General features: G+C 52.4%; 5 protein-coding genes across 5 annotated transcripts; 3 read left to right on the top strand and 2 right to left on the bottom strand.

Annotated features, from left to right (window-relative positions):
- The first annotated feature begins 474 nt into the window (after nt 1-474).
- Nucleotides 475-1,792, top strand: GUITHDRAFT_149805 (hypothetical protein). The gene is made up of 4 exons (XM_005842411.1): nt 475-652; nt 714-794; nt 948-1,081; nt 1,730-1,792. The coding sequence occupies exons 1-3, from the start codon at nt 588-590 to the stop codon at nt 1,057-1,059; spliced, it is 258 nt and encodes an 85-aa protein (XP_005842468.1). The 5' UTR covers nt 475-587; the 3' UTR covers nt 1,060-1,081; nt 1,730-1,792.
- Nucleotides 1,793-3,332: 1,540 nt separating this feature from the next.
- GUITHDRAFT_83779 (hypothetical protein) lies at nt 3,333-5,105 on the top strand (the record flags this gene model as incomplete). Its single annotated transcript, XM_005842412.1, has 10 exons — nt 3,333-3,413; nt 3,461-3,541; nt 3,592-3,906; nt 3,958-4,253; nt 4,304-4,384; nt 4,432-4,527; nt 4,572-4,638; nt 4,694-4,780; nt 4,832-4,927; nt 4,980-5,105. The coding sequence occupies 10 exons, from the start codon at nt 3,336-3,338 to the stop codon at nt 5,034-5,036; spliced, it is 1,254 nt and encodes a 417-aa protein (XP_005842469.1). The 3' UTR covers nt 5,037-5,105.
- Nucleotides 5,106-6,348: 1,243 nt separating this feature from the next.
- GUITHDRAFT_160477 (hypothetical protein) lies at nt 6,349-7,222 on the bottom strand. The gene is made up of 2 exons (XM_005842413.1): nt 7,024-7,222; nt 6,349-6,574 (listed from the first exon to the last, which is right to left on the bottom strand). The coding sequence occupies exons 1-2, from the start codon at nt 7,207-7,209 to the stop codon at nt 6,434-6,436; spliced, it is 327 nt and encodes a 108-aa protein (XP_005842470.1). The 5' UTR covers nt 7,210-7,222; the 3' UTR covers nt 6,349-6,433.
- Nucleotides 7,223-8,178: 956 nt separating this feature from the next.
- Nucleotides 8,179-8,875, bottom strand: GUITHDRAFT_99266 (hypothetical protein; the record flags this gene model as incomplete). The annotated part of the gene is made up of 4 exons (XM_005842414.1): nt 8,179-8,258; nt 8,403-8,490; nt 8,534-8,750; nt 8,796-8,875. 4 exons carry the CDS (start codon nt 8,873-8,875, stop codon nt 8,179-8,181), a joined length of 465 nt encoding a protein of 154 aa, XP_005842471.1.
- Nucleotides 8,876-9,938: 1,063 nt separating this feature from the next.
- Nucleotides 9,939-11,275, top strand: GUITHDRAFT_62841 (hypothetical protein; the record flags this gene model as incomplete). Its single annotated transcript, XM_005842415.1, has 3 exons — nt 9,939-10,055; nt 10,106-10,311; nt 10,579-11,275. 3 exons carry the CDS (start codon nt 9,939-9,941, stop codon nt 11,273-11,275), a joined length of 1,020 nt encoding a protein of 339 aa, XP_005842472.1.
- Between the last annotated feature and the right edge of the window lie 85 nt (nt 11,276-11,360).

Below are 11,360 nucleotides of genomic sequence, written 5' to 3' on the forward strand. Positions count from 1 at the left end.
CTTACACCTTTTTATTTCTTCCTTCCTCTGATCCTTTGCCCCGTTCTTCCTCCGTGCCTCTCCTTCCTTTCCGAAACCACCTTGATGTAACTCCGCAGGTCGACATGTTGTCTACCCCTTACTCTCTCAGGATCCAAGTAACGTTCTCACACGTTATCTGCCATAGCTGATGTCATCATCACAGGATTATGCCAATCGTTTTTTCCAACATGGACACCTCTTCCCACCTCTGCCGGCACTTCTTGCCTCCATCACCATCGAGCATTACGCGCGTATTGTGGCCGTCGGCACCCCATGACCCAACATTGCATGTCGGCAATGAGTTTTTCGGAATAGATGTCTGCACAGGAGACAAGCAACGATTCTGTATATTTGATTCTGTAGAACAATGAAACGTCTAGCACACACGATGGTGTGAAACGTCTAGCGCACACGATGGTGTAAGAATTTCCTAGGCTGAGGTAATTACGTCATAGGCTTACATGAAAGCATTTATTTCATCCTGCTCCCGTCAAAAGAAAATAATACATCGCAATGCAATCAGAGGACGATCAACTCATGTTCAAGACATCGACATTCTTATTCCCATGTCGTTTGTTCCCTGCTCTCACTTCTTTGGCTTCGGTTTCGGAGGATCGAAGGCACCCCCGAGCTAGAGACATGTCAGGCGGAAGGCACGAGGAGGGCATAGATAGAACCATCTCAGCACTCACATTAATTATTTCCTGCTCCTCCTGCGTCAGCTTCGGCCTTCTGAAATGTGCTGGAAGGTCTTTCAAACTTGACAGCGTCGACTGCAAAACAAGTTAGACCTTCTCTTTCAGTCCCTGCCTCCCCTCTCCCTTCTCTTCCCTCCCCTCCCCATTCTTTCTCCCCTCCTCCCCCCTCTTATCAGCCCCTCCACCCCCCCCCCCCCCTCCCTCCTTTCCCTCCCTTCCAGCACTCACCACAACTACATTGGGTCCAAGCGGCTTCGCCACAGTGCTGGACTTCCCTTGCGCCGATGGTGGTGAAGCTACAGGCGGGCTAGGCTTGGCCTGCGGCGGAGCCACAGGCTGAGATGGGGGAGCAGCTGCATTACCTAGTACGAGACAAGGTCACTGTATGTTCTTTCTCCTAGTACGAGACAAGGTCACTGTATGTTCTTTCTCCTAGTACGAGACAAGGTCACTGTATGTTCTTTCTCCTAGTACGAGACAAGGTCACTGTATGTTCTTTCTCCTAGTACGAGACAAGGTCACTGTATGTTCTTTCTCCTAGTACGAGACAAGGTCACTGTATGTTCTTTCTCCTAGTACGAGACAAGGTCACTGTATGTTCTTTCTCCTAGTACGAGACAAGGTCACTGTATGTTCTTTCTCCTAGTACGAGACAAGGTCACTGTATGTTCTTTCTCCTAGCCCCAACACTTCACTTCAGCTTTCTGACTACGGCGGACATAACATTCAGGTATAAACACGTTCTCGCTGGATTAAATCTTAACCACTGTTTCGCACACACCAGCCTTATTCTTCTTGAATTTATGACCGAAACCTCTTGCTGCAGAAAGACTCGCAATCTACGAGACGCCATCAACCCAACCCAACCTATCCGTTCTTCATGATCGCTCCTCTGAGTGCCCAATGTTCGCGGGATTCCCAACCCTTTCTCGTTTCAAAGACAATCTCATCGCATCATTGTGTGGCGCTGTTTCATCACCAGCATACATCAGCATGTTACTTGTCTTCACCTTGATTGCATCGGCCATGTCTGAACCTGATGCTGATCTTTCGCAGTAGCACGCTGCTTGCCCGCATAGCACAGAAGGGTAGCGACTCAAATTGGAATAATATCCAGAAAACATCCTTGAAATTATGTCGGTTAATTTGAAATTTTACCATTGGCCACCCCAATATCAAAAATATTTTTATGATTTAGTCAAAGAAATGTAAAAGTGATATACAGTTGCTGACCGCACTACACACGAAAGGCAATCCCGATTTTAAAGGTGTTGAAATCATTTTTAGATTGAGTACCAGCAGGTATTAGCTGTCCATAAATAACTTATAAAACCAAAACAACTACAATAGGTTCAGAAAGAAAACATTATAGCTGATTTATAACTTTATGAGCAACGTTTAAATCACTTTTAGATCTACACCGCAATCTGTTAAAAAGAAAGGACCCACCCTTGAAGGTTTCTCGTTACGCCCTATCCCCACCCCTACCCCCCTGACGTCCCTGCGAGTACCCATAGATACAAAACAAACGCCAACATTTTATTCGTACAGAGTCCCCAGTACCCTCCACGCACTACCCCCTACCCCACATCTCCACCATGTCACATCGCCCTACCCCCTCCCATTCCTCAACGTGGCACAAGACACCTCCACACCTACCACCCACCCCCACCTCTTTGTAGAGTGTCCTAAGAGCTCTCCACCCCACCACTGGGTCTACAATTGAGGTACCCACCCCTTAGGGTAGCCCCGATGAGACTCTCTTGACTTTTGTTGGTCTACCCCACCATCTTTGGTAATAAACATACCCCTAGTTCATCTGCCCTGTACCCACCCTTTAGACAATGTACCCCTATCACTTGTTTTGTACCCCAGCTATCTTCTAACCCACCCCTGGAAATTCTGCCACTTTCACCGGTGTGCTGTGTCTACCCTACCCATCACCCCTACCCTATATACAAGCTTGACGTCTCCAACCACCCCAATTCCGCCGCCGCCATGTCAGCTCCCTTTCCATGAGACATGTTCATTTGCAATGCTCCTGTCCTCCCTCCTTCACATCCTTCCTCCATGATAATTTTTTTACCTCCCCATGCTCATCCTGGATTTCGCGTCTTTCTTGTTCTCTTGATATCATTTCTCTGCTTTTTCTTTCTCTTTGCCTGAAACGTGCTGTCATCATCTTTGTCCTTGGTTTGCTGCAGCTAGGGTGAACATGCTCTCAATGTATACAGAAAATGAGATTCGATTATAACGCTCTGCTGTCTGTGTGCGTGATACAACTGGATTTGCCAAACGTTCCTCATGTCATTCTCTGCCTCGAGACGTCACTGTGGAACGATCCAGGATCTTGTGGATTCTTGTTACACTTTCGAAGATTTGTCTCCTCTGCAATGCAGATGCGCTTCAGACATGACATATAGCAATATTTCATCATGATAAATGGTTGATTGCGATACTCTCATTTTCTGTCTCGATTTTGGTAGTAGAAGGAAGGAAAATTCACCTGATTGCTGTTTGGTTTGTTTATTCTTGTTCATTTGGAAATGTTTGTGCGTTCATTTATCATCCGTACCGGCAATGTTTCTGGCTGAGCTGAAAGTTTTTTTTTCTAGTATGTCGCTCTGGAGCCATGTTGAGCAAGCACCCCCCGACCCCATCTTGGGTGTCGGTGTTGCATACAACGCTGATCCTGTGAGGCTTTTCTGGGCTCGAAGGGTTCTCTGAATGTTTCCTTCCAGGCTGAGAAGAAGGTGAACCTTGGTATCGGCGCTTACCGTGACGACACCGGCAAGCCCTGGGTTTTGGGATGCGTCAAACACGTAAGAATGCCAGCAAGTTGACACGGTCTTGTATTAATTGAAGTTCACAGGCTGAGCAGAAGATTCTCAAGGATACTGAGGATGGCAAGATGAACAAGGAGTATCTCCCCGTACAGGGTCTTCAGGCCTTCTTGGATGTCACCTCTGCTGTGATCCTTGGCAAGGATTCTCCCTTGATCAAGGAGAAGAAGGTGGCTGTCGTGCAGTCCCTCTCCGGCACTGGAGCTCTTCGTATTGCTGCCGAGTTCCTGTCCATCTACAAGCCAGGAGTTCCTGTGTACGTTAGCGACCCCACTTGGGGAAATCATCATCAGATCTTCAAGAAGGCTGGCCTTCAGACCCACAGCTACCGTTACCTCACTAAGGTACATTTGAGGTGGGAAGGAGGTTTCAAATGTTGAACACTTTCTGTGTAGGACATGAAGCTTGACATCGATGGGATGCTTGCTGACTTGAAGGCTGCTCCTGAGGGCAGTGTGTTCATCTTTCACACCGTTGCACACAACCCAACTGGCGTTGATCCCAACCCCGATCAGTGGAAGATGATTGCGGATGTTTGCGATGCCAAGAAGGCCATCCCCGTGTTCGACACTGCTTACCAAGGATATGCTTCCGGAGACCTGGACAAGGACGCCTACTCCGTTCGCTACTTTGCTCATGAGCGTGGATTTGAATTGTTTGTCACCCAGTCATACTCAAAGAACTTCGGCCTGTGAGTGGTTCAATTCTGTACCTGCTCTTCATTGACTCAGCACTCTCCAGCTACGGTGAGCGTATCGGTGCGTTGAACGTTGTCTGCAAGGACCCTGCTGTAGCCACCAAGGTCACCTCGCAACTTGGACTGTGAGCGCCGTTCTTGTCCCTCGGTGGATCCTTACCGTCTTGTGTAGTATCGTGAGAGCTATGGTCTCCAACCCTCCTCTTCATGGCGCCAGGATTGTGTCGACTGTGATCTCTGATCCCGAGCTCTTCAAGCAGTGGGACACGTAAGACATCTGAAGCCTCAACGTTCTCGCTGACATCTCTCCAGGGAGCTCAAGCTGATGGCCAATCGCATCATCAGCATGCGTCAAGATCTTGTCGATGCTCTCAAGGCGGTTCGACAAGAGCACCTGCTTGCTCTCGCCAGCCCGCTGATGTGTCTTTTCACAGATCGATTGCCCCACTCCTGCTCCCATTTACAAGGACTGGTCTCACATCACCAGCCAGATCGGAATGTTCGCCTTCACTGGCTTGCAGGTCCACAGGACGTGGCAATTCATCAGGCGCGTTACTGACATGCGAATGCAGGCAAAGCACGTCGATATCTTGAGCAGCAAGTGGCACATCTACTGCACCAAGAACGGACGTTTCTCCATGGCTGGCCTCAACGCCCACAACGTCAACGTAAGCTAACGACTCTTGGTAACCTTGCAGTGGTTTGACTCGTTCCTGGTAGTACGTTGCTGAGGCCATGAAGGATGCGCTGGTTACCGCTGGTCCTGCTGACGTGTAAATGGCGGAGAGGAAGGAAATTAATTCAGGGTTTCATTGCTGAGATTGAGATAATGAAGATCTTGGTCTGAATGTTGTAGAGCACAGCCTTTGAATGATTCGCCGGCGGTTGGTTAACTCATCATGGGCCCCTCTGATGCTTGTGTCATCGCACTCGGTAGACTCCAACGTCGACCCGCAGAGTCAGACTTCGCACAAGTTTGAAGAAACCTGGCGGTAGACTACCTTGGCAAGCAGCATCGAACTTTCAAGGGGAGAAAAAGACAAGAACATTGGGGACACAATGAATGGGTTGTAACGGACGACTGTTCGATGATAGTGGAAAACTTGAGGATTTGTGTAGGTGTCATCCCCCCCCCCCCCTCACCTTCAATCGCCACATAATTCTTCACCCAGCCTCGTCACCATCAATACCCGATCAATTGTCCGCTTCTTCCTCCGCATTTTTCATTATGCTCTGCCGCCGCAGCCAGACGCGTTCCGCTCATGGAAGCTCATCCATGCAGTAGCCCCAACATTGAAGGGAAGGTAGCAGGTGACAAGCGTTAGCTGTTGTCCTTGTCTCGAGCAGAGCAGAGCCCGCGAGATGAAGAAAAAGGAACAACTGAGCATAGAAGAGGGAGAAACATATCTTTTGGCAATCCTCTGAGATTCTAAGGGGAAGGAGAGAATGAAGGATCCCAGACAACAAGACTCCAACCATCGTTGACTTAATCTCATTGTCTTCTCCGGGCTATTCATCAATGAGAGCTGCCAGCTGTCAAAGACGCTGAAGATGAAGGTGAGACTAAAAGTGTTCACCTAGTCGTCACGACCAGGAGTGAAGTGAAAACTGGCAATATGAGCTCGGCTGAGCAGAATCACTCGTAGAAGACAACCACATGCAAGAGAAGAAGTGGCAAGACGACTGCGTCGCTCCTTCTGGCGTGTCAAACTCATTAGGTACGATCTCTTGCGGACATCATGACTTGACAACCATTACAGGAGGGGCCTCAAGTTCGAGTCAAGGAGGGGAGCAAGGAATAGAGAGAGTCATCGCGGAGTGCGCGACAGAAGAAACAAATCATCGAAGATGATAAGGAGCGGCGTCGTTGTGAAGCAGCAGGACTGGGCTGAATTCTCGTAGAGGAATATAAAGGACTTGTACAAACACATCCACGCAGAGCACAATAAGTGACCTGCAACCTGATACAACAAAACCAACCAATCGCAACCAGTCATACAAAGACCAAGGCTTTCAGCAACCACAACAAACAGCATTGAAGGCGATATATAGCCACCCAGAACCGCATCGTCACCTTCGCACTCTCAACTTCTGAATTTTCCCAATTTCCTCAAGAAAAAACACGGAAATCTACAGTGTGACTGACAACTATCCGTCAAGAAAGAGTAACTAGCTTATCGGCGCTGGGCCATGACCTCCGCATCGATCTTCATCTCATCCTCAGCAGCCTTGGCAAGATCAGCCAACTTCTCAGGGACAGGAGCGTTCTCGTCAAACTGAATGTCGGTGGCGTGCTTCATGAGAGCAGAGGCAACCTGATCGTGAAGTTTAGTCCTTCACACGTGCAGATGTAAATGCAAGTGAAAATGTAAGTGAAAACAGAGGAGATAACGTCCAAGGTGTGGAGCCCCAAGACCTTTGATTCACCATGGTTCACATAGAGACTCTTGACAACAAATGCTCCACATCGACATTAACGGAGAAAGTTCAAAAGTATGGGAGAAGGACATGATTACAAATACATGATGCATGCATAACCTAAACATAGCAACCGCAACACATTCCAATGTCCCATCACGAGCAAAGAGCAGTCAACGCTGAAAAGTCAACCAACGATATGGAATGCCGCAACCATCCAGAACACAGAACAAATGATCATGACGCATGAAAAAACAAATAAGATGTAAATATGGTGGAGACAGGATGATCATTATGAAATTCCATCCACAGCATCATCTCAGCCCGGTCTTTTCCTTCCTCCCACCTGGTATTCAGTTCCGAGCTTGGTCATCTGGAAGGTCTCGACGGGGGCCAGAGCGTTGGAGTGCTTGGCATAGGCGATGATGCCGATGCAGGAGACAAGAGCAGCGGCGATGAGCGCGAAGACAAGGGAAAGTCTCTGCCTCTGCTGCTGCTGCTGCGGCCTGCGCGTGTCGGCGGCTCCGTACATGGCGGGTGAGGGTGGCTCTTCGTAGTGTCTCTTCGACTATAACCGCTGCAACCGTCGCAACCCCTGTACCCCCTACCCCCTATGACTTCGTGGATCCCGTACAAAAGAAGCGCACCCTACCCCCGATATATCACGATCAAAATGACCAAAAAGGACCCGTTCAGCTAGTCTTCTCCAACCTGAACCCCCCCGGGCCCACTACCGTACCCTTCAAGAGTCAGCACTAGTTACTGAATCAATCAGTAACACCGGGTTAGGATTGCCGAGCCCGGCCGGACTGAGTCCGACAGTACGGTGCGGCAGGTCACCCCGGTTGCGGCCCGATCACTCAACGGTGTACGGTCACTGACAGACTGGCCCCCTCACTGGCCGCCGGGCTGGCCAGTACTGAGGGCCGGGCCGGCCCTAGCCGGGCTAGTCAGGCTACTAGGCCGCCCCGCCGCACCCGAGTCACACGGTACGGTAGTCGGACTGGCCTCACTGGCGGCCGTGCCGGGCCGTGCGTGGCGGCCGCCGGGGCCGCCGGGTGCCGCGCCCGGCCGCACCGTCGGCCCGGCGGCCGGGCCGCCCGAGCGGCCGGCCCGGCGGGCCCCCGGGGGCCCGGTGGGTCCGGCCCGGACTCCCCGCGGAGTCGGACTCGGGCACAGCCTGGCAGCGGCCGCGAGTCGCGGCGGCCCGCCCTGAGCCAGTGAGTCACTGTACGGTTCGACGTCAGCCCAGCCTGACTCTGCCAGTGACCGTACGCCGCCGGTGCCGTTCCGAAGTTCAGCGGCCGGGCCGCGGCTGTGCGGCGGGTGACGGTCACCACGGTGGCCGCTCAGTCCTCGCCCGTGAGTTAGTGAATCATGCGACTCAGATGGCCATCCGATCATCATCCGCCCGGCCCGGTGACTGCACCGCACGCGGCACTGCCGCCGTCCGGCCGCCCGGCGGTGCAGCATGCCGGGTGACGACTAGGTGCTAAGTTATCTATTCCTCGTCAAACCAAACTTCTTCGTCCTCCCTCCCGTCCCACTCCAAGCTGCTCGATGCACCGCTGCCTGGTGAGTCTGGCGGCATTGAGAGGAAGCAACATCAGAAGGAGGAAGAGTCAACAACGACAAGAGGCTGAGGCGGACTGGAAGCTTGGGAGAGGGAGGCGAGAGAGGAGGCAAGGGGAGTGGAAGGAGAGAGGAGAGGAGAAAGTCGCTCACATGCTGCTATCTTGGACATGCTGAATCTGCCGACGAACTCAGGGTCCGACTCCCCGTCCATGATGGTCCCTCGGATAGTGTTGTCCTCCTACAAGCATGTGAACCTCGACCAAGACTGAGGGAAGCGGGACCATGGCAGGAGTTCCGACGTACTCTCTGTCGTCAAAGATGGTCGACAGCGTGCTTCGCTTTGGAACAGCCAGTACAAAGTCTTTATGCTTCACAGTCCAGCGAATCTTGCTATCGGTGTTGTCAGGACCGACGTCAGGGGGCAGGGAGACGGTGCTGTCGGGGTTTAGGGTGACGAAGAATGTGTTCTTAGCTCCTTCGATCTCTTGGTTGAGTGACCTGGAAGCAGCAGATCAACACAAGTTTGAGTTGCTGGTGTTCAACCAGGTGCCGGGATAGAATTCCAAGTCCTTGTCTGAGACGACCATTTCTAGCCGCGCCTTCTGTCGCGAGCGGAGCGGCATAGCAGGGATGGCTGATTGCGCAGGGCAAGCCTGGAAGCGCAAGATGTTTCAGCATGATGTGATTTTGACGGGGAGAAAGCTAGAGCAGAGCAGCGAACTTCTGTGTGAAGGGTGATGGTAACGCAGGAAGGGTACCTTTCGTGTAAGGGCTACGTTCCTCCCGCCGCAGACTGCAAGATTGTGAGGTGAGGTGGGACCAATGGGAATGATAGGAAGAGAAGGAAGGGGGAAAGGGATTGCACGAGGGTGAGATGCCAAGGGGATCCTACACATGTCGAGGTGGATGTGGAGGGAGGGATATGACACAGATCATGGGAGTGAGAGGGTGAAGCATGGAGAGCGTGAGGAGAAGAGAGGACGGTGCTTCTTTCTCACATGCTCGTTGTCCTCCTACGGCAAACCCTTCAGCGCTCCCTGTCGCCATCACCATTGCCGTCGCAATTACCACCGCCATAGCGACCATTGTTTTGATCCACCCCACCCTATCTTGTTCATTCCATTTTTCGGTATCATGGTAGGGTCCTGCTTTCTTTATTACTCAGTGCGGATGGCAAGATCGAGAGAGGAGGGGCGAGGAAGAAGTAGAGGAGGAGGGGAAGACTAGCAGGAGGTAGCAGAAGGAGGATGACTCAAGGGACAGGCGAAGACAAGAGGGCACGATAGACAACTACGAAGATATCTACACAGGGGACGAGGAGGGGGGTAGGGGGTAGGAAGAGGAGAGGAGTGGAGGGAAGGGAGGGTGGGTGGGAAGGAGGGAAGGAGGTAGGTAGGGAGAGATGAGGACCGGGATATCTCATATTCAAGCAGGATCGCAGAATGTCTTGAAGCCAGCTCACCAATGGCTGCTATTCATTTTCTTCACAAGTCCATCCTGCTCCTGCTCGTACTCCTAGTCCAACCCGCCGATACTTTCTCCACGTCCACTCCTCCTCGTGCTCCTCCCCTTCCCGGTCTTCTACCCAGGCACATCTCTCAGCGCAAGGCTGCTGGAAGCATGCAAGGAGCCAGGTCGACCTCCTTCTAACGGTCCCTTGCTCGTAACGTCCATGATGGGAACAGAATGCAGACGAGTGCGCGAGGAGCTGCCGCGTTGCAGCCCCACCTGGTGGGGAAGAGAGTTCTAGGACTTGGCGTCGCTGCCGTGGACTTCATCGCAACCGTCGATCACTTCCCTCAGGTAGATGACGCGTCCTCGTGCTGGAGCCATTGTGAATGGTTCCCTCCCAGCCGGACGACAAGATTCGGAGCACGAGCTTCTCGATGCAAGGAGGAGGGAACTGCGCCAACACGCTGACGTGCGTGAGGAGGCTGGGGGTGGAGGCTATACTCGCAACCAAGCTGGGAAAGGACGCCAACGGGAACTCCATTATCTCTGAGCTCAATGACGACGGCGTCTCAACCTCCTTGTGCATCTGCAAGGAAGGACTTGACTCGTACGTGACTCAACCCGTTGCCCTCTCCATCCCCTCCCATCCCTCCCCTTCTCTCCCCTTCTCTCCCTTCTCTCTCCTTCTCTCCCCTTCTCTTCCTTCTCTCCCTTCTCTGCCCTCCCTAATCCCTACTCTCCCATTCTTTCCGTACCATTCATACCCCTGTTGCATTGACATCCCCTCAACCTCATCATCACCGCCTCGATCTCCTTTTGTCTCCCTTTCTCCTTCTGTATCCTCTCCTCTCGCTCGCTCCTTATCTTACAACAGGCCCTTCACCTACATCATCGTAGACGACGCTACTCACACCCGCACCTGCATCCACACGCCGATCCAGGAGGAGCTGCTGGAGGAAGAGGTAGCAGCTGAGTGGCTTGACGGAGTCTCCCTCCTCCACCTCGACAGCCGCAACACCCGCGCATCGATCAAACTCGCCAAGTTGGCGAGGGAGCGCAGCATCCCCGTCGTCTTGGACGCAGAGAAGGACAGGCCGTACATGCGCGAGCTCCTGCCCCTCGCCGATGTCATAGTCACCAACTCCAAGTACCCCCTCGTCTTCGACTCTGCCGGGTTCGTCCAGGGCATGCAAGCTCTCCTCCAGCTGGGGTCGGCAAAGATGATCATCTCCACGCAGGGCGACCGGGGTTGCACTGCTCTGGTGCGCGGAGAGGACGGAGGGGGAGCGTACGAGAAGATCACGACTGAGCACATGCTCGTGAGCGGAGAGCCGTGTACTGTCTACACTTGTCCTGCGCTGCGGGTGGAGGAAGTGGTTGACACTACAGGAGCAGGAGACAGCTTCATCGGGGGCGTGATCTATGGGGTCCTCAATGATTGGAAGATAGACAGGATCTTGATGTTCGCTTCCTACGTAGCCAGCAGGAAGATCCAAGGACGAGGGGCAAGGGAGGGGATCCCACGATGGGAAGATATACCCGAGGCGGTAAAAAGTGGTATCCAGGAGTGATGAAAGTTTTTGCTACTCATGAACTGCATCTCTGTTATCGCTAAGAGTTTTCATTACCACCTCATGTACTACACGTTGGCACATT

The sequence above is a fragment of the Guillardia theta genome (genome assembly GCF_000315625.1).
Source record: "Guillardia theta CCMP2712 unplaced genomic scaffold GUITHscaffold_1, whole genome shotgun sequence".
Lineage (NCBI taxonomy): Eukaryota > Cryptophyceae > Pyrenomonadales > Geminigeraceae > Guillardia > Guillardia theta.

What these genes read in the sequence shown, in the direction of transcription:
- GUITHDRAFT_149805 (XM_005842411.1), top strand. Translation starts at nt 588, where the DNA reads ATGTCGTTTGTTCCCTGCTCTCACTTCTTTGGCTTCGGTTTCGGAGGA. An exon ending in GGATCGAAGGCACCCCCGAG is followed by an intron (nt 653 to 713) that starts CTAGAGACATGT and finishes CTCAGCACTCAC; the next exon opens with ATTAATTATTTCCTGCTCCT. An exon ending in TTCAAACTTGACAGCGTCGA is followed by an intron (nt 795 to 947) that starts CTGCAAAACAAG and finishes TCCAGCACTCAC; the next exon opens with CACAACTACATTGGGTCCAA.
- GUITHDRAFT_160477 (XM_005842413.1), bottom strand. Translation starts at nt 7,209, where the DNA reads ATGTACGGAGCCGCCGACACGCGCAGGCCGCAGCAGCAGCAGCAGAGG. An exon ending in AGCTCGGAACTGAATACCAG is followed by an intron (nt 6,575 to 7,023) that starts GTGGGAGGAAGG and finishes CTTCACGATCAG; the next exon opens with GTTGCCTCTGCTCTCATGAA.